Source organism: Carassius carassius, chromosome 13 (assembly GCF_963082965.1).
Source record: "Carassius carassius chromosome 13, fCarCar2.1, whole genome shotgun sequence".
Classification (NCBI taxonomy): Eukaryota; Metazoa; Chordata; class Actinopteri; order Cypriniformes; family Cyprinidae; genus Carassius; species Carassius carassius.
Genome location: NC_081767.1, coordinates 18979237 through 19000284, shown reverse-complemented (window position 1 = coordinate 19000284; position 21048 = coordinate 18979237). Strand labels below are relative to the sequence as shown.

The 21048-nt window shown below is 38.4% G+C and overlaps 1 protein-coding gene and 1 pseudogene across 1 annotated transcript in view; one reads left to right on the top strand and one right to left on the bottom strand.

Moving 5' to 3' along the window:
- The first annotated feature begins 275 nt into the window (after window positions 1-275).
- On the top strand, window positions 276-17707 carry LOC132156031 (calpain-2 catalytic subunit-like; annotated as a pseudogene).
- A 2474-nt stretch (window positions 17708-20181) lies between these two features.
- The window catches only part of LOC132155514 (CLK4-associating serine/arginine rich protein-like), a 4978-nt gene continuing 4111 nt past the window's right edge, over window positions 20182-21048 (bottom strand). The window contains exon 5 of the mRNA XM_059564304.1: window positions 20182-20365. Coding sequence (XP_059420287.1) covers window positions 20182-20365 — 184 coding nt within the window. The remainder of the gene's footprint in view (window positions 20366-21048) is intronic.

Below are 21048 nucleotides of genomic sequence, written 5' to 3'. Positions count from 1 at the left end.
AAATTGGCGTTAGTGTGTTAATTTGATTGACAATCCATAATTGAGAAGTAGAACTAAAACTGAGGTAGTGGCATGGCAGTGCCATCTAGTGCTGAGTGTGTTGTTTCACACACACACACACGCACACGCACACGCACACACACACACACACACAGCTATATATAACAGATGTTGATTTTTGTTGAATTTAAATTCCACGGTGTATAAATGTCAGAATATATATATTTTTAAAGAACGTTAGCGATTCAGCAACACCTACATTATCTTCTTCTTTTTTCAGATAATTAAATAACAGATAATTAACTTAGGCTATCTAAATATTAGCAGAAAGACTCGAGTAAGATTTAGATCGGTTAGCCGTCCAGGACAGGTAGCCAGCTAATCGGACATTATCAGACACGTCTCAAGTTTCTACGCCTCCCAGGGGCAGTAAACTCGAGAGGGTGGGAATAGGATGGGATGTGCTGCTGCTCCAAACTTTTCTAAAGCTCAAAAACTTCAGCACAGGTTGGGACAGTACTACCACATCTGATCCTACCCACTGATCTAAATGTCTGAGTTAGGCTCCTTTGACAATCCGGTTAAATTCAAAGATCAAGACTATGACGTCCTGCTGCAGAAGTGCATCAAATCTGCAGTTCTGTTCTCAGACACAGTGTTTGCGGCGAACCAAAGCTCCCTCGGTATTCCTGTGGATCCTGACCCTAAAAAGGCACTGAAGTGGCTGCGCCCAAAGGTAGCTTCATTTATATATCTTAACTTATTTTGTTGTTGTTGTTTTTTTGTCATTAGCATAATTTAGTTGCATATGGACTTTTTTTTTACAGGTTTAGATTGCATACCGTGAATTTACAGCAAATTTAATTTATAAAAAATGCATAATAGCATTCACCAACAGTAATTTCTGACATGTGACAATTAGTTACTGTTTAATGAAAAGACGCATCAGAAAATGGACTACTCAACAGGAAAATTTTTCATTGAACACTAGTAAGATTGCTTGACGGAATTAAAGGTGATGATGCACCTCAAATAAACAATAAAGCAAAAAGGTTGCAAAAATTAGGGCATTTCTTGATGTGAAGTTGGTCAATAACAATAAATGAGAAGAGAGATTGTCCACCCAGAAATGTAAATTCTGTCAAAATGTAATCACTCGCCATGTTTTACCAAACCTTTATGCATTTCTTCCTTATGCTAAACACAAAAGAAGATATTTTGCAGAATGTTTTCAGCCAAACAGTTCTAGCTCCTGTTCAAATTATCATCTTTCGTGTTCCACAGAAAAAAAGAAAAAAAAAGTCATACGAGTTTGAAATTACATGAGGACGAGTAAATGATTTTTGATGTAAGGGTGGATTATCACTTTAAGACAGAAAGACCCTATACCTGTATATTTCTTGTGCACATGCATGTGTTTTCCGATGTCCTCATCAGTCCATCACATGTACTTGCAAATGGTTTTTGGCTCACACCCATCTTCCTTCCCCACCTCTCCCCTGATTCAGGAAATCACAAGTAATGCTTTCTTTGTTGAGGGCACCATGGGCACCACCGATATCTGCCAGGGCCAGCTGGGTGAGTATACGCCCGTGTTAGCGCATGGTTGTTCATATTTTATGCCAGGATAATGGGATAACGCCTTACTGCACTTCTCAGAAACCAAATCACCCGAAAGCACCCTCCAGGCATGAGCGCTATCAGTGAAATAACTGTCTTTGGCAACGCTCCCACTCTTCCTCTCCTTATCATGCAGATGCCCTGCCCCTTCCCCCCCATCTTCTTCCTCCCAGATCTTCCTCATCATGCTTAATGTACTATCCCCATTCTGCCCCTGTAGCCGCGAGACACTGCGCTGATCTCAGAGCCTCCTGCAGAGTCCCTGCTGAGAGATGCAACATGGAGCCGCCGCGGGCCACTCACATCAAAAACACGACAAATGTACTAGAAACAGAGAGGGATGAAAGCAGAGGGAAGAAAGAGGGAGCGAGAGGTCGGATTGGCATCATCTGTACACCCCTCCCTCTCCCCCCACCTTAAGAATAACAATTATTGTGCACAGCGGGTATGGTTTTATTGCTTTGCCTTACCCCTCTTGCTCCCTCTCTACATATGGCATTGATTTGGAGTTGATGGAAAGTGTTTTTGTTGACGTGCAGCGTTGGCGAGATATTCAACGTTTACAGACTCAGCTGTATTCTATAGTTGGCGTTTCCCAACCTTTTTTGTCTTACATACCCCCAAAGTCCCATGAGAAAGGGACAAGTACACCTTTATCAACACCAGACCATAAATCAAAAAGGTATACACTATTTCAAGTGAAATCATAATTTACATTAATAAGTCAATATGACGTGAAAGTCTTTGTTACAGAAATAAGTTTAAATCCGTAAAAAAAAAAAACATTTTTATCATCATTATTGCTGAATGAGTTTAGTGTTTTATTTACATATTTACATAACATATTTTTGCATTCCACTCTGCTGCTTTTCCATTGTTTTTCTATGTAAACATGCAAACTGACACATTTGATCATTGCGCTTGCATTTTTTACAGTGTCAGAACTTTATGACTGGCCTAATTCAGACTCGTTACATCAATGTGTCCAAACCTTGTATATGCTCATACTGGCAGTATTTGTTCACATAAAGCATCAAAACTGTAATTTACCACAACTTCTCGTTCCAGCTAACTGCCAGAATGGATTTACCAGTTTTTCCCAAAAGGTCCTGTTCACACATGATCTTTAAATGGTCATTTATCGTTAATTTTCTGGAAAGGGCTAACTTCCCTTTTTGTATCCCCCAAGGATACAATACCATTTAAGGGGTATCCCTAGATACTTGAGTTGAAATACCAAACAATATCCTTGTCACGGCAATCATTTATTGCGAAATCCAACATTTCTGACTTTTCGGACTTTTCTTGTGTTGGTGAAACACACATGCAAAGAACTTTAGACCTCTTGCATCAAAGCAGGCTCATGCTTTGCTTAAATCATGAAGTGTGCATTTGCCACTTAGGATTTGGATGGCCTCTCTAAATAATATATGAACATCGCAATGCATCACTAGAATAACAAACGCATGTAAATAATCTCATTTGAATGGAAATCTACCCAAATAATGCCTCATTCTTTGCACTTCAAGCAGAAATTTTAATCATTTGTTTTCAAGTGACTTTCCACATTAGCGTATCCAGCGCTTTTTCTTGCGGTCTGAAGATTAATTGGACGTATTCCATTGTAGAGCTCTGTTTGGTGTCATTCCTATGGGAGCTGCTTTGTTAAGTATGTTTTTATGAAGTGTTGTCACACCGAATCCATTTCTGTTTCCCCTACACGAGGCAAACTGACAGCTGTTACCTGTTACAGAGGAATCTCACTGTGCGTCTGCATGTCTCTTGCTTCTTCAAAGCCTGGATTTCCACTTTGTGTTTGAGGCTGTGGTCTTCTGTCATAAATATTGATGGAAATGATGTGTTGTTTGACAGAGCCTGATGTCATTTCCTGCTGCAGGTAACTGCTGGCTGCTGGCGGCACTGTCCTGTCTCACCATGCACCCAACTCTGTTTGTGAAAGTGGTTCCATCTGGACAAAGCCTGAGTGAATCCTACGCTGGCATCTTTCGTTTTAGGGTAAGGGGGAACAGGAATCCTAGATTAAAAACACGACACTTCTGAAATTATGAGGTCATTCTTTAGAAATAATAAAATATGTCATGTTTTTCATTCACAATTGCTGTTTAATCTTATATTAAACTGAAGTTAGTTAAAATGTGTATAGAGAAAGCATGAAAGAACCCATACACTTTCCATTTTTATAGTCCTAGTTGGGGTCTGTGAGCGAGATCGAATCCGTCCAGAATTTATATCCTCGTTCGAATGTCTTCCATTAAATTATGCATCTGGATTTACTTCTAAGCGATGTAGTACGTCCAAGGGAATGGTAATTAGAATCAGTTGTGTTTGACCTTACCATCTCTAACAGCTGAGGCCTATTCCAGAAACAGCTCCTGTCATCTTCCTTTTGTCCCTATGACATGTACATCTGCATGCCCCTCCCCCTTTAAACACACACACATGCAAATTATCATAATTCAGCTGTCTGTTTTTCATTCACAGAGAAGGAACATTGTGTTTCTGTTTGTTCCCGTGTTGTATATTTGTTGCAGACCCATTCAGAATCAGTTTTTACCCTCTAGCTATCATCCGCTCGCTCCACTAATGATCTGATTAAAACCATGCCGGTCGATTAAATCCAAAGTTTGGAATGACCACACCTCTTAAAATGATCTTGGAGTTGCAAACTCTCATGTATCAGTGCTTGCCTACACATATTCCACAATTACAAAGAAAAAAAACTGATAAGACCAGAATAGTCTTTATTTTGTCCGCCTCTCAGGAATCCTGTCAGCCTTGTTATTCAGCAGGAACCACCAGAGAGATACACTTAAAAAAGAAATCTGTGCTTATAGCCTGAAAAAAAAGTGAGGCTGAGGCACTGTGAGGCTCAAGACAAAATAAAAGTGAACTGATATACTGAAATCACTGCGGGTGTAGTTATTACTGCAATTCTATTTGTTTCAGAGAGTTCACCTTGACAAAGCATGCACTAAAACAAGCCACTACAGCACTCGTGGCTTGTGTGTGTGGTTGCAAACTGAGGTTAAACTTGTGTGATAACACCACATTTAATTAAACAATCAAAACATATTAGCACTGAAGAGCTCTTATTGAAGGACACTCAGCGTTATGTAATTGTTATGCCATTCTCATCATATAATTTCCTTCTGCCTGCCATAGTATTATATTCGGAGGCTAAACAGGTATGTGCAACATGACTTGACCTGATCCAGGAGGGTTAGAGAGGACAGGAAAGAAAGAAGACACATCAAAAACTGATTGACAGGAGAGAAATGAGAAAACAAGGAGGTAGAGGACTGTTGATTGGTGGACAATTCCTGAAATGTCTAAACTTGTTACTGTAGCCCAAGGAAATGGACACAGACACATGGACATACACGTGGTGCTACCTGGAGGCCAACAGATCCATACCTGCCTGTCTAATATCACATAAATCTTTTGAATTCACATTTAAGTTTTTGATTAATTTAATAATATATACAGGTCCTTCTCCAAAAATTAGCATATTGTGATAAAGTTCATTATTTTCCATAATGTAATGATAAAAATTAAACTTTCATATATTTTAGATTCATTGCACACCAACTGAAATATTTCAGGTCTTTTATTGTTTTAATACTGATGATTTTGGCATACAGCTCATGAAAACCCAAAATTCCTATTTCAAAAAATTAGCATATCATGAAAAGGTTCTCTAAACGAGCTATTATCCTAATCATCTGAATCAACTAATTAACTCTAAACACCTGCAAAATATTCCTGAGGCTTTTAAAAACTCCCAGCCTGGTTCATTACTCAAAACCGCACAAAATGGGTAAGACTGCTGACCAGAAGGCCATCATTGACACCCTCAAGCAAGAGGGTAAGACACAGAAAGAAATTTCTGAACGAAGAGGCTGTTCCCAGAGTGCTGTATCAAGGCACCTCATTGGGAAGTCTGTGGGAAGGAAAAAGTGTGATAAAAAACGCTGCACAACGAAGATTGTGGAGAAGGACCAATTCCAGACCTTGGGGGACCTGCGGAAGCAGTGGACTGAGTCTGGAGTAGAAACATCCAGAGCCACTGTGCACAGGCGTGTGCAGGAAATGGGCTACAGGTGCCGCATTCCCCAGGTCAAGCCTCTTTTGAACCAGAAACAGCGGCAGAAGCGCCTGACCTGGGCTACAGAGAAGCAGCACTGGACTTTTGGACAAATTTTGCATGTCATTCGGAAATCAAGGTGCCAGAGTCTGGAGGAAGACTGGGGAGAAGGAAATGCCAAAATACCTGAAGTCCAGTGTCAAGTACCCACAGTCAGTGATGGTCTGGGGTGCCATGTCAGCTGCTGGTGTTGGTCCACTGTGCTTTATCAAGGACAGGTGTAACCCCTATCTCCCAGGTCCTCTCTGATGCTCCTCGCACTGAGTGGGGCTCGAACCCGGGTCTCCGGCATGGGAGGCGGACGCACTATCAAGGAGGCTAAATGGCTAGTGCCTCTCTTGATACACAGGGTCAATGCAGCTAGTTATCAGGAGATTTTGGAGCACTTCATGCTTCCATCTGCTGAAAAGCTTTATGGAGATGAAGATTTCATTTTTCAGCACGACCTGGCACCTGCTCACAGTGCCAAAACCACTGGTAAATGGTTTACTGACCATGGTATTACTGTGCTCAATTGGCCTGCCAACTCTCCTGACCTGAACCCCATAGAGAATCTGTGGGATATTGTGAAGAGAAAGTTGAGAGATGCAAGACCCAACACTCTGGACGAGCTTAAGGCCGCTATCGAAGCATCCTGGGCCTCCATAACACCTCAGCAGTGCCACAGGCTGATTGCCTCCATGCCACGCCGCATTGAAGCAGTCATTTCTGCAAAAGGATTCCCGACCAAGTATTGAGTGCATAACTGAACATAATTATCTGAAGGTTGACTTTTTTTGTATTAAAAACACTTTTCTTTTATTGGTCGGATGAAATATGCTAATTTTTTGAGATAGGAATTTTCAGTATTAAATCATCAGTATTAAATCAGTATTAAAACAATAAAAGACCTGAAATATTTCAGTTGGTGTGCAATGAATCTAAAATATATGAAAGTTTAATTTTTATCATTACATTATGGAAAATAATGAACTTTATCACAATATGCTAATTTTTTGAGAAGGACCTGTGTTTTAAACCAAAACAGTCATCATTTAGATTTCCACAACTATTTTTCACAGTTTTTGCTGCTGTGCGTGTATGACTCTTAGGTAAATTAAAGTACACTAACGTTTGAAAGAAATTTATACTTTTAATCGGCAAGCATGAATTAATTTGATCAAAAGTGGACATATCTAATGGTTCAAAAGATTTCTATTTCAAATAAATGCTGTTCCTTTGAACTTTCTATTCATCAAGCGATCCTAAAAAAAAAATGTATGCCAAGGTTCCCACAAAAGTATTAATCGGCTGTTTTTAACAATGATAATAAAAAGAAATGTTTCTTGAGCACCAAATCAGCATATTAAAATGATTAGACAGGAATAATTACTGCTGAAAATTCAGTATGCCATCAAAAGAATCAATTATATTTTTTAAATATATTGAAAACCATTAATTTAATGGTCTAAGTAATACAACTTTGGTGAGCATAAGAAATATTTATAATAATAATAATAATAATAATAAATGACTATTATTTAAAAAAAAGTCAAATTATTTCCCTCAAATTCTTTTTTACATGTTTTCATGCAATGTACATCAAGTACATTGACCCCTTTAAAAAAAAGAGGAAATATACTGGTCAAAATATTGCAGACAGATACAGAACGGTAAATCAGTCCACTTTTTTGGGTGCATTAACACCCAAATATGCTTGAACAGAGCAAATGTAACCCTGTTCTCTCTCTCTCTCTCTCTCTCTCTCTCTGTGTAGTTCTGGCAGTATGGTGAGTGGGTGGAGGTGGTAGTGGATGATAAGCTGCCTGTGAGAGAGGGCCGTCTGCTTTTCAGCTACTCTCGCACTACCAACGTGTTCTGGAGTGCATTGGTGGAGAAAGCTTATGCCAAGTCAGTTCCAGCATATGTGTCCTTGACTGTGTGGCGTGTGACTGTTCATTAGTGACACCACTCACGTGAAGGCCATTGTTCCTTTGTGTTATTTAAGGACTGATATTTTCGGAAAAAACATCCAGTTGTGAAAAATGATCAAATGCCATTTACAGATGTAGAATAATTCATGTGGAATCAATAGAGGCCCATTGGTAATATTTCTGTGTCTGTCTGTCTCTTCTTAAAGGCTGATGGTTCTTATGGCAGTCTGAAGGGGGGAATTATCTCAGAGGGAATGGAGGATTTTACGGGGGGCATTGCCTACTCCCTCCACGTGTCTTCTCGGCCCCCACGCATGCTCTGGAGAGCCATCACAGCTGCCCTGGCCAGGAGCAGTCTGCTCAGCTGCTTCATACAGGTATAGACTCATATTGACACAGGCACACACACACACACATACACTACCTTTGAAATGTTTGAGGTCAGTAAGATTTTCTCTTTTAGTTTTAAAGAAACTAATACTTTAACACAGCAAGGATGCATCAAGTTAATCAAAAACCTTCCTATTTCACAAAAAATGTTGTTTTTTTTCTTTCTATTCATCGCTGTTTCCACAAAATATTAAGCAGCACAACTGTTATCAACATTGAAAAGAATAATAACCAGCATATTTGAATGCTTTTTAAAGTATCATGAGATACTGAAGACTGGAGCAATGGGTTCTGAAACATCAGAATTAAATTATGCTTTAAAATCTATTATAACAGAAAACAGTTGTTATAATCTTTCACAATATTACTGTTTCCACCTTCTACTCTCTAATGTGGCCTTAGTGAGCATGCAAGATGCATGCAATATAAAATATACATGACTGTATACATTTTAAACACAAATATGTTGTGTTTTTTGTGCAGGCTGCGAGTGTGAAGGAGATTGGCAGTGTGACTTCAGAGGGTCTTATCAAAGGTCATGCCTATGCCATCACTGATACAGATAAGGTATGAATGCAATACACAGATACACATGACATCCAACTAATGATTTTAACAGCTTTTGGCAAACCCCTCTGCATGTTAGTACCCTTGAGAGCCTAATATACACAGCATATGTTGTCACAAGCTGTGTTTGTGTGTGTGTAGGTCCAGAAGGCGTCTGAAGAGGTCTTGCTGCTGAGGCTGCGGAACCCATGGGGGTTTGTTGAGTACTGTGGACCCTGGAGTGACAAGTGAGAAAGACCTCAACAGCTCATTTTCTTACCATCTCAGAGTTGCATCTCAGCACTGCTTAAGACTGCACACTTGTGTTTGTGTGTGTGCAGGTGTCAAGACTGGGATTTTATAGATGAGGCTCAGAAGGCCAGACTTGATTTGGACAAAGTTGAAGATGGAGAATTCTGGTAGGTAAATGTACACTGTACACAATTCTTCCTGATTTCCATAACTCACACAATCAGAGTCTTATCTTGGGACATACAAAGGAACTTTATTGTTTGTATATGAAAACATTTCATGTCAGATAAATTGTGAAAAGAAAGTGGCTTTAGTAGCTCTGCAGCATGCTAAAAATAGAAACAGGCTGCTCATCAACTGAAGACACAACTGGTGCTTCCAGTGTAGACACTGATCTCACACACACACACACACACACACACTTCTCTATCACTGTCTCTCGCTATTGTTGAGCACTTGCCAAACAGGAATCAATTAAATGCCAAGAATTATATAACACTGCTCATACGACTACTAATAATAACTGCCACTGCAGTCAGCGCATCCCGTAATAGGGCATTTAGTTAAAGAAATAGTTCACCCAAAAATGAAAACTCTGTCATCTTTTAGTTTTTCCAAACCTGCATGAGTTTTTTCTACTTCTGTTGAACACAAATGAATATATTTAGAAAAATGTAACCAAAGCGTTACCATTCGTTGATTTCCATAGCTACTGTAAACTGTTTGGTTACCAGCATTCTTCAAAACATCTTCGTATGTGCTCAACAGGAGAAAGAAACTCATACAGGTTTGGAACAGCTTGAGGAAATGTTCATTTCTAGGTGAACTATGCCCTTGAATCTGCCTGTGTCTGGACTTCATAAGCATTTGTGTTTTTTAGGATCGGAATGGAGGACTTTTGCCGGTTGTTTAATACAGTGGAAATGTGCAGTGTGAATCCGGACTCTAATACGGGGGAGGCGAGTGATGACACGGACACCCCGTCCTGGACACTGAGCTCACATCAAGGCACCTGGGTCCCAATGTGCTCTGCAGGGGGCAGCCGTCGTTACCCAAGTAATTGCATGTTTGTTAACAAATATGTCTGATTTATATTATATAATATAACAATATGATGTGACATACAGCCAAGTATGGTGACCCATACTCAGAATTCGTGCTCTGCATGTAACCCATCCAAAGTGCACACACAGCAGTGAACACACACCCGGAGCAGTGGGCAGCCATTTATGCTGCGGCGCCCGGGGAGCAGTTGGGGGTTCAGTGACTTGCTCAAGGGCACCTAAGTCGTGGTATTGCCGACCCGAGATTCAAACCCACAACCTTAGGGTTAGGAGTCAAATTCTCTAACCATTAGGCCACAACTTCCCGCTTTCACTATTATAATATCATATTAATATAATAATTTAACATACAGTTCAAAAGTTTGGGATCAGTAAGTTTATTTTCTCAACAACATTCAGTACATTTACGAATTTACAAAAGATTTCCACAAAACTACTGTTCCAACAAGAAAATATAATACACTTAGACAGTAATACAATTTTCACTATTATTTATTTGCTCTAAAAATATTGTTACAATGTAACTACTTCCTTAGCGTGCTTCTTCATCACTTATTTCCAATCCGGCAGGATCTTTCTGGAAAAATCCTCAGTTCCAGATGATTCTGTCTGAGAAAGATGTGGATGACCATGATTATGGAGAGGATGAGGAAGGGGAGGAAGGAGACGGAGAAGACGATGAAGAAGGTGTTGTGGTGGCTCCTATGAGCAAGACTGAGAAACAGGGAGAGAAAAAGAAGAAGTGCACGGTACTGGTGGAGCTTCTCCAGAAATACCGCAGACAAAAAGATAAAGTCCACTTTCTCTACATCGCATTTCACATCTACAAGGTGAGAGATTAGGACCCCCATTACATATTATATAAAACTGAGAGGTGCATTTAAGCCAGGCCTTTCATACTTTATGATCCAATGTCATTAAATGAATCATTATTCATGTATAGATTGATGCAAATGAGTAATGGCTGCAGATAATTCAGCTTTGCCATCATATTATAAATTAAACTTTAAAATATGTTGATATAGAAAACAGTGTCATATGCTATTTTAAATTATAATAATACTTCACAACATTACTGTTTTTACTGTATTTTAAATTTAATTAATGCAGCCTTTGTGAGTATAAGATACGTCTTACAAAGACATTTAAAAATAAAATTGTGTGTATGTACAGTATATACAAAAATATACAAAAAATCATATAGGCACATACAAATAATGTCACATATGTTGTGTTTTGTGTGAAGGCTAATAAAAATATTTTAATAATAATATAAAAATGATTGAATTAATGTGGGAGGGACAATGAAACAATTAGCTCCATTTTCATCTTTGTAACTTTAGCTTTTTTTATTTGTCTTGTGCATATTTAAATGCTTCTTTTTTTATTGCAAATTTATTTAGCCTTTTTTTCCTCTCTTGTCTTACCTCTTCATTCTCTTTTCCAGGTTCCCCTTGAGGTGAGCAGCTGAATGAATATCAGCTAGCAGCATTAAAATACAGATACACACTTATCTAAATCATTTCTTGATACATGACTCACATCTTCACATCTACTCTCCCCTTAGCTGCAGGACAAACCAGGATCTCTGGACCAAGCAGTTCTTTTCCAACAACCGTTCAGTTGCTCGCTCTGGAAAGTACCGTAGCATCAGGAGCGTGTGGCGGAAGGTGCACCTGGAGCCTAGCAGTTATATCATCGTAGCCTCCACCTACAGGCCCAACCAGCAGGGGGAGTTCTTCCTCCGTGTTTACACCAAAACCGGCAACATACAGGGGTACAAAGAATAAAAGACACCTCATCTCTATCTGTTCTGCATTGTGATTTTGGCACAATGCTGTTTACAGTAAGTCTGTCCAGCGGTTAACCATATAAAAGTTTCAAATCTGCTTTATAGGTTCCAGGATTTCCCTTGCACCAACAACTACTCTGTGGTAAGACATACTGACTGAAATGAGAAAGAAGAACAACCGTCTGTGTGTGTGTGTGTGTGTGTGTGTGTGTGTGTGTAAATACAATATTTTTATTTTATATTACTCTCACCATTTATGTGTGTGTGTTGTTCCATAGATGGAAATGTCAAAGCCAGTCTTACCTGAGGATCTGTTTAGAGTACAGAAGTGGTTTGATGAAAAGGCTGGATCAGTAAGCATCTCAGTCCATTCCAGTCACATTCTAGTCTGGAAAAGATTTGTGGGCATCTGATGAATCGTTGAAGAAAGCAAACATCTCCAGATATGCCTTTATGTTTTTCACTTTCCAGGATGACAGAGTGAATGCTGTGCAGTTTATGAATCTGGCGAACTCAGGTCAGGATGAACACATTTAGTACAAGCTGTCTGTCACCACAGGGATTGTTCACACACAGCATTAATCAAACACACTTACTGTACCACAAGTGGCCACAAGGTGGAAGTATTATGTAGCTTCTCTTACAAGGTAGTTAAAGCGGTGAGATGAATTCCAGCAGCATGTTGCTGTACATTCGTATACTTGTATGGATTTAGAAAAAAAGAACACTTTAAAAGTATAAATAAAAAAATTACTAGTGCTGTATAAATAATGTTTATGTAATACATTATTGTTTATAATAAAATTATTTCCACATGACAGTAGCATCCATATCAGTAACCTAAAGCTTTATTTTTTTCTTGAAAGGGGTCACCATGTCATAATACATGACTCACTAAACGTTTGCTTTTTGTTAACACTTGTTTCTGCTTTAATTGTGTTTTAGTGTTGGAAAAAGAATATGAACTTCCTCTGGAGACCTGCAGACAGCTCATCTTTGGGGAAGATGTATCCTTCTCCCAGTAGCTATATATATATATATATATATATATATATATATATATATATATATATATATATACATATATACATATATATATATACACACACACACACACACACAGACAAACACACACACATTCAGTCATTTAGCAGACTCTTTTTGTCCAAAGCGACTTACAAATGAGCACAATAGAAGCAATCAAGACCAACAAAAGGGCAATAATATTTAAGAGAGACAAGTCTCGGTTAGCCTAACTCAGTACACATAACAAGTTATATATATATATATATATATATATATATATATATATATATATATATATACACACACACATATACATATATAACAAATATATTAAAAAAAAAACAAGTAAATAGAATAGAAAACAATAGAGAATTTATATATATAAATAAAACAAGTCAAAAGAATAGAACAAGAATAGAGAATGCTAGTGTTGGAGGGAAATTTTTTATAATAAATAAATAGAAAACAGGAAGATAGATTAGAAAAAGAATAGATAATGCTAGTGTCAGAGGCTTTTTTTGTAGTAAGAATAGAGAGTGCAAGTGTTAGTGGGTCAAGTGTTTTTTTTTTTTTTTACTTTCTTAGAATTAGAATAGAGAGTGCTAGAGTGAGAGGGTCAAATGAAGATGGAAGAGATGTGCTTTTAGCCATTTCTTTAAGATGGCTAAGGACTCAACTGCTCGGATTGAGTTGGGCAAGTCATTCCACCAGGAGGGAGCAGTTCATGTAAAAGTCTGTGGAAGTGATTTTGGGCCTCTTTGGGATGGGCTTAATCATAGTATTTCACAACAAAAAAATACATGTATATTTTTCTAACATTCTTGGTTGATTTTCTTAACGGCTGTGTGTAGACTGGGGGCAGAGGCCGTCTGAATAGAGCTCAAGCAGAGAAGCTGCTCACCTCCCTACGCAATCTGCAGGTATCTTAGTTCTCATGCGTGAAAAGGTCACTCTCAGCTTTGGCACAGTGTTAGAAAGAGCAGTGAGGACACTGAGCTGTGACAGTTATCAGGTTGTGTTAGGCTATATGGAGCTCGTCTTGCACAGACCAAAAGACCTTGGAATGTTGTTGCTGTTGTTGTTTATCCTGTTTATGAACTCATTTGCCTCAGTGCTCTGTGCATGTGTCGTATCAGAACTAAATCCCAAACACTGGCTTCCTTTCAAGAAAACAAGGAAAAAGTACAGTTTGATATTACAATTCATAATTCTCTTCCTCCGCAGTCTGTCTTTTTCCAGTTTGAAAAAGGATTCATCAGGAACCATGAGTCCGTTCGAACTCAGTTTGGCTCTGAATGCTGCAGGTGATCACATATGTGCACAAACACCACACCCTCTGTTAATATACAAAGGGAACGTTACTGTCTTTCTATATACTCCTCTGAGGCACTCACGTTTCCTCCCCCACTGCTGTCTGTTTCTGTCCTCAGGTGTGGAGTGTGACAATGTTGTGGTACAGCTGTTGTGGGAGAGGTTTGGCGCTGGCGAACAATACCTGCCTTTCTGTGGCTTTGTGTCTTGTGTTGCCAGACTGCAAGTGCTCTTTGGTAAGTCCATAACCAGAGAGTTCTTCCTATCCATTTTCACAACACTATCCTTATTTAGCAATGTAGAAGTAAGCTATTTTATGTGGTGAATGACCGAGACTTCTGATTCATTAGCCTCTGTATGTATTAGAAGAATAACAAAGTATCCAAACTTCCATTCTTTATCAACAGTTCACAAAACGCATACCGACTACATTTTTAAAGTCGTTTTAACTTAGTCAGCATCAGGACAAATTTGTTTCTGGAATGATTCCTAATTTGAAATGCAGCATACACTACTTCAGAGGTTTCGGGATGCATATTAATAAATGTTTCTCGAGTACCAAATCTGCATATTAGAATGATTTCTGAAGGATTGTGTGATACTGATAATTAATACTGGCTACCCAGAATTCATCTTTGCTGTCACAAGTGTAAATGACATTTTCAAATATATTCAAATAGAAAACCGTTCTTTTAAATTGCAGAAATTTTTCATAGTATTAATTATGGCCTTAGTTAGCAAAATAGGCTTCTTTTAAAAAAATTGTTTAAATCTTACCAACCCCATACTGTTGAAGGGTAGAGTGTGTTCCTTTATAATATATAAACTCAGTGGTCATTTTATTAGCTACACCTGTTTAATATCCAAACAGCCAATCATGCAACAGCAATTCAATGCATTAAACCATTCACACATTTAAATAACAATTAGTTGTCTTTCAATCCAGAAGTCGGAATGAGGAAGAAATATGATCTTCTGTAAGTGACTTTGACCATAAAATTAATTTTAGTGCAAGACAGAATGGTTTTAATTTTTTTAGAATCTGCTGATCTTCTGGGATCTTTGTGCACAATAGTCTGTAGAATCGGCAGAGAATGTTGTAAACACACACACACACACACACACACACACATCTAGTGAGTAGCAGTGCTGTGGACAAAAATGCCTTGTTATTCAGAGAGGTCAGAGCAGAGTGACCAGACAGGTTCATATGTATGGGAAGGTGACAGTAACTGAAATGCGCTGTGCAGAAGAGCCCCTCTGAACACACAGCATGTCAGATGTTGCAGAGGACGTGCTACAGCTGCAGCAGGCCACGGGTTCCACTCCTGTCAGCCAAAAATAGGACACTGAGGTTACAGTGGGCACAAACTCAGCAAAACTTGTTATTAGAAGACTGGAAAAACATTGCCTGGTCTAAGGACTCCATTTCCTCTGTGACATGCAGATGAAGGGGTCAGAGTTTCTTGTAGACAGTGTGAATCCATGGATCCATCTTAAGTCGTTGTGAGGAAAATAACTTAAAGGGTCTAATCTGAATCAGGAGAGAAATATGCACAGATCAAGCACAATTTATTAGTGAAAACAGTTTTAAACAAATTTATTGGTAGAGTTTGATGTGAGAGAACAACAGGAGCGTGGGGATTTTCACTGGAGAAAGTGTTACTGGGTATTTTGGCCATAACCAAGTGATGGTTTAAAGTTAAAATGCCTTGAAGATGAATTTGTTTCTTAGATCTCAGATCTGCTTCCAGTGTGAAGGTAAATATAATTGCGTAGCACTGCATCTCATCATGCTGTTTACTGGCATGGCTAAAAGCTGTCGAGGTGTTCATGGCATCATTAACATAGATGTGAGAGTCTGTAAACATGTTAACTCGAAGGATTCAGCTTGCCAATTGTTTTTCCTCAGATCTTTTTGAGTCGGAGACCCACCCCGAGTTGAAGGACAAGGGCATCAATGCTGTAAGATCTTGTTTGTCAAAATCAGCTAATTTATTTCAATCTCTTCCACAGCCATCTCTGAATTCCCTCCGATTGATGTTAAAATGAATAACACTTATTAAAATTATCACTGCCTGTCTAGCTATAGGCAAGAGAAGTTTGATATAAGTGTCTTCCAGATTAAAGTCAATAAAAGCACCGGAAACAAGAACTGTTATATTAAATGTATATTAATAATATTAAAATAAATCATAAATAATTAGCTAAATAAATCAGCAGAAATTAGCTAAAAAAAGGTTTGAATAGTCACATTGTATAGAGATATTTTGAACAAAAATGAAAACTCACCTTCATGTAATTTTCAAAGCTGTATAACTTTATTTCATCTTTAGAATGCAAAAGATATTTTGAGAAATGTTTTGAATATGAAAGTAAGGGGTCACCAAAATAGTCGCACACATTTGAATCAACATAAGTGTGAATAAATGATGACAGAATTTCAGAACAGAATGGGATAACTGTCAATTTATGGTTATGTTTATCTATACCATGTATGTATAATATGAGGGTATATTTATTAATAATGTGCACAGCATGTTCCCTGAATCATTTCTCTGTTCTTTGTGCAGTGGCTGCTGAAGCTGTTGGCTGTGTGAGCCTGTCCAGACCCGACACCTCAGCGGGACAGACCTGCTAGGCCAAGACCACTCTGACGTCATCCACCTGCGCCAACGTCTCCTACATCTCCCCCTCTTCTATCTCATTTTTGATCTGCAGACCTTTGTCCTGCAGTTGCATCCACCCACTCACCGCTCCATCAGTTGGGGTCTATGACCGTGTAGGTCATTACTGCCTGGATACAAAACAGCATTTCACATTTCATCCCCCTCTGCCCACCCTAACATAATGTGTATGTGTATTTGCATTCATAATAAGCAAAACATTTGAGATATTTTAACAGGAATATTTTACTCGTAAATGACCATTCTGTTATCTTTTACTCACTCCCATGTCATTCCAAACCCACATGACTTTATTTCTTCTGTGGAACGCAAAAGAAGATATTTAACAGGATGCCCAAGCTGCTCTTTTAATGAAAGTGAATGGAGACCAGGGACATTCGTGATCACCATTCACTTTCATTGTAAGGAAAAGAGAAGCTTGGACATTCTTCTAAATATCTTCTTTAAAGTCATTTGGATTTGAAATCAAGGTAAATGATGAAAATAATCCGTTTAAATCTATATTTTAAATGATTTACCCACATTTACCCATGTCAATTTAATGTTAATTTAGTGTGATTTAGTGCCAGCAAATTTGATATGTGATTATTCAAAATATCCTGCAATTAATTGGATTCAAATTTTGAGTCATTGATTGCTTTAATTAGTGGTGAGGCATTATACAGTCATAGATTTTGAACAGTCATATCTGCTTTCATATGCTTTTAGAAGACGAGCAGGACTGTTGATGCATTTAAACCAGGGGATCGTTATTATGGTCATGCTTGTAACAAGCAGCCTAATTGCAATTTTTTTTTTTTTTTTTTTTTTTATATACAGCATGAGAAGTACTTCCTCTTCTACCGTTTTCCCTCTTTGGAACATTTATGCATCTCTGCTCTGTCTTTAAAAGTTGAGAATGTTTTTTGCTTCCAAATATAAAAGTACAAGTCATAATCTTTCATCACGTGGCATTTTTCTATATAAATTGTTTTCTGTGCGTATACCTACACCTCCACACACATACACTCACACACACACACACACACACACACACACACACACACACACACACACACACACATTGTTCAGGGAGCAAGATAGTAGCTGTGGGTATTAAAAGCGATGTCTCAGCAGCCCTGCACGCACCGGCTCTATTCTTATCGCTCTGACGCCACGCACAGCGTCATCACGCCATCGCTCCCTCCTCCGCTACGCTCTCCATGCATCCCTCCCTCCAGCTCTCTCTAGTAACTGTCTCATTCTCACAATCTGCTTCCTCCTCGTTGCGTACCTTGCGCTCACTCACACATGCGTGTATGCTTGCTCACACACACACACACACACACACACACACTCACACGCCTGTACGCTCTTGTCCTCTCTCCCGCTGCTCCTATTAATAGAAACCTTTGCTCACACAATGCTTCCTCTCTGCTGTAAGGTGACCGAACAGAGGTTGCCCCCAGCAACAGTCCAAGCGCCTCTGGAAATGACAAGAAAAAGCAGGCATGCACGTCCGTCATTACTCTCTCAATCACATCCTCTTCCATAATTGTCCCAGGTACATCTTGTACTTTTTATTCCATGATCCCTAAGTGTATTCGCTTCTCTAAAAGCTACTCTTGACTCGGTTATCTCTGTCCGCCTGTCTTGCTTTCTATCTGTGAAGTGAGCCAGAATAATTGTCCAAAAATACTAGGATCCATTAGCATTTCCATTCATCAATCTGGCACAAGATTCTCAGAACTATGCAATTTGAAATCTGCCGTCTCAAATCTCAAAATCAATTTGAAATTTGCCATCCTTGCTCATGGGCGCTCAGTTCAGTTACTTTTTTTTTTGGACCAATCACTTGATCCCCAAATGCCTTGTGACTAATCACTCTTGACTTAATTAGCTAATGGCAACAAAAGAAAGCTCACAGTCCCAAATCCTTGGGAGTTGGCATGAAAATCAGCAGAGAACAATATGTCCATTTTATGCTTATAAAAGCTTTCCAGGAAAAAAACAGGCACAGGTAAACATTGCTTGTAATGAAATAATGGGGATATACAGATTATTCACATAATTATGAATGGCCATCAATGAAGAAAGATGCTTTTTGGGCTCAGATAGTTTAGAACTATTTCACATTTCCATGGTTTTTAGAAGTTAAAGTATAATGGCGAGTGGAAACTACAACAAATCTAATTCTTCTTTTACCATTTGCTCCAATAACAAAAATTCTACACTTTGCCGAACAGGAAAAAAATATTAAGAGATCGGTTACGTTGGTCAGAAGAGAGAAAGATGTAAAATTTGCAATCACTTCTTCAGCCGTTGTATTAAAAAGCAGCATTAACCATTTTTCTGTAATTTGCCTGTAATTTTCTGTAATTAATCATTTATAGTGTTATAAAGGTACATTAATTAAAAAAAATGAAAATATAAAAATTGCTAGATTTACAATGCTAATAACTCATCACAGTTTGCAAAAAGGGTCCGTTGTTATGTGGCTTCTAACAAACATTCTTGCATTTAAATAATATATATATATTTATTCCACCAATATAAAACTTCAAATTTACAATTACACCCGGGACACTAGGAATCAAATAAAACCCATGAAAGTTCACTTTTCTTTGAAGTAAAAATACTGAATACCCACAAAATACGTACCTTGCCACCAAATACATACCATTCTAAAGCACTCATAATGTTTTATCAGTGATTTGGCTTAAAATAGAAGTATTAAATATCCAAAAAAAAAACAGAGGGTTAGTGTTTTCCTGTGGATAGAATGAAAGTGTCTGCCAAAAACACAGCAGACCAAGGTTATTCACACAGACACAGTAGCTTCCTTGCACATTTTGCACTTGGCTTATAAATAGGCAAGAAATATTCCTTTGCTTGTTTTTGGTGTTGTTATTCAGTTGGGTATTAATTTGTTGTGATATAATAACAATATTACGTAGAATAATTATTATATTATATATATAAAAAAGAGCTTCTCCCTTTCAATGAGGTGTGAAATCTGTCTCTGACTGGCGTTTTTAAAACCTTTTACTGCTGCCATTTTTCTATCAAATGTTCGCTCCAATCGGATAACGCTTATTTGTTTGGAAAGAAATAAGTATCTATTAAAAAGTTTGCCCAACTGAATGAGTACAAGCCAAGATGACAGAAATATCAAAAATGTGTGCAGTTTCCTTTCTGAGAAACATGGACTAAAATAACTGAAGAGTTAGAATTGGGTTTCTGGCAGATAGAACATTTACTTTGAATATAATTACTATGGAGGAAAAAGGCACAGCAGCTTGCCGAACATGTGTTTGTGTGACATAGACTGATTAAGAATTGCAGGGTTGAATGAATAAATTCCTCCAACCTTTTCTCCACCTCCCTCCATCTGGTTCATGTTATCATTATTTTCTCCATCACCCCCCCGCTTCATTCATTGATCCCATTGGTGCGCCGCAGTGACATGTTTTGCCTCTTTCATTTCTTGCCGACACTCGGTCATTTGGTACAGTTCTATGGGGGTGGCCACAGGAATAGCTCCAGAGTTGTAGTGCAGCATGTGTGGGAGCATTTTCCAGAGTGGAAGCTCCTTAAGGAAGGTGCCTTTTTTAAGCAGACTGCCAAGATGCATTTTTAGAACTGGCTGGAGAACACAATACTACTGAAATTGATGTCACAGGATGTATTTATAGATATTTACATGAAGTATTTCATGGATTTACAGGGCAATTGTGTCATATTTTGAGCCAAAGGGTGGCTGTCTCTGAACGTCGCCATCCTGAGAATGTGCATCAGTCAGACGGTCGTTTTAACGCAAAATAGTTGTACTATAAATGAAGAGAGCATTTGGGAGTCAGTGCTTACGAACAACATCAATATGGTTAATATGTCAACTTTTTGGGTGTGAGTGCATCACACATTGACTAATGCCTCACTCAAACTGCATTTGACTGTTTGCCCCCACACTGACTATTTAGTTAAATATGTTCACTTTTACGTCAACCCATTAGGTGCTGACGCATTAATGAAATGGGTGAAATTATTCGTCATGTTTTTATAAAATCCACACTGATAAATTGCCAGGAGGTGGCATGTTGGGCAGGAGGAAAAGAGTAAAATGGTTATATGATATCAAAGTAATAGGCTGCTAATCAGAAGGAAGGTTTCTCCTCAGAGCCATGTTATAACTGCTAACTTACATCTTCTGTATTTATTGAATAACAACTATCATATTGCTTGTATTTGCACGGTTAAAGGTGTTTTAATGGTTTATAATTATAGACTGAAGTCTCTTTAGTTC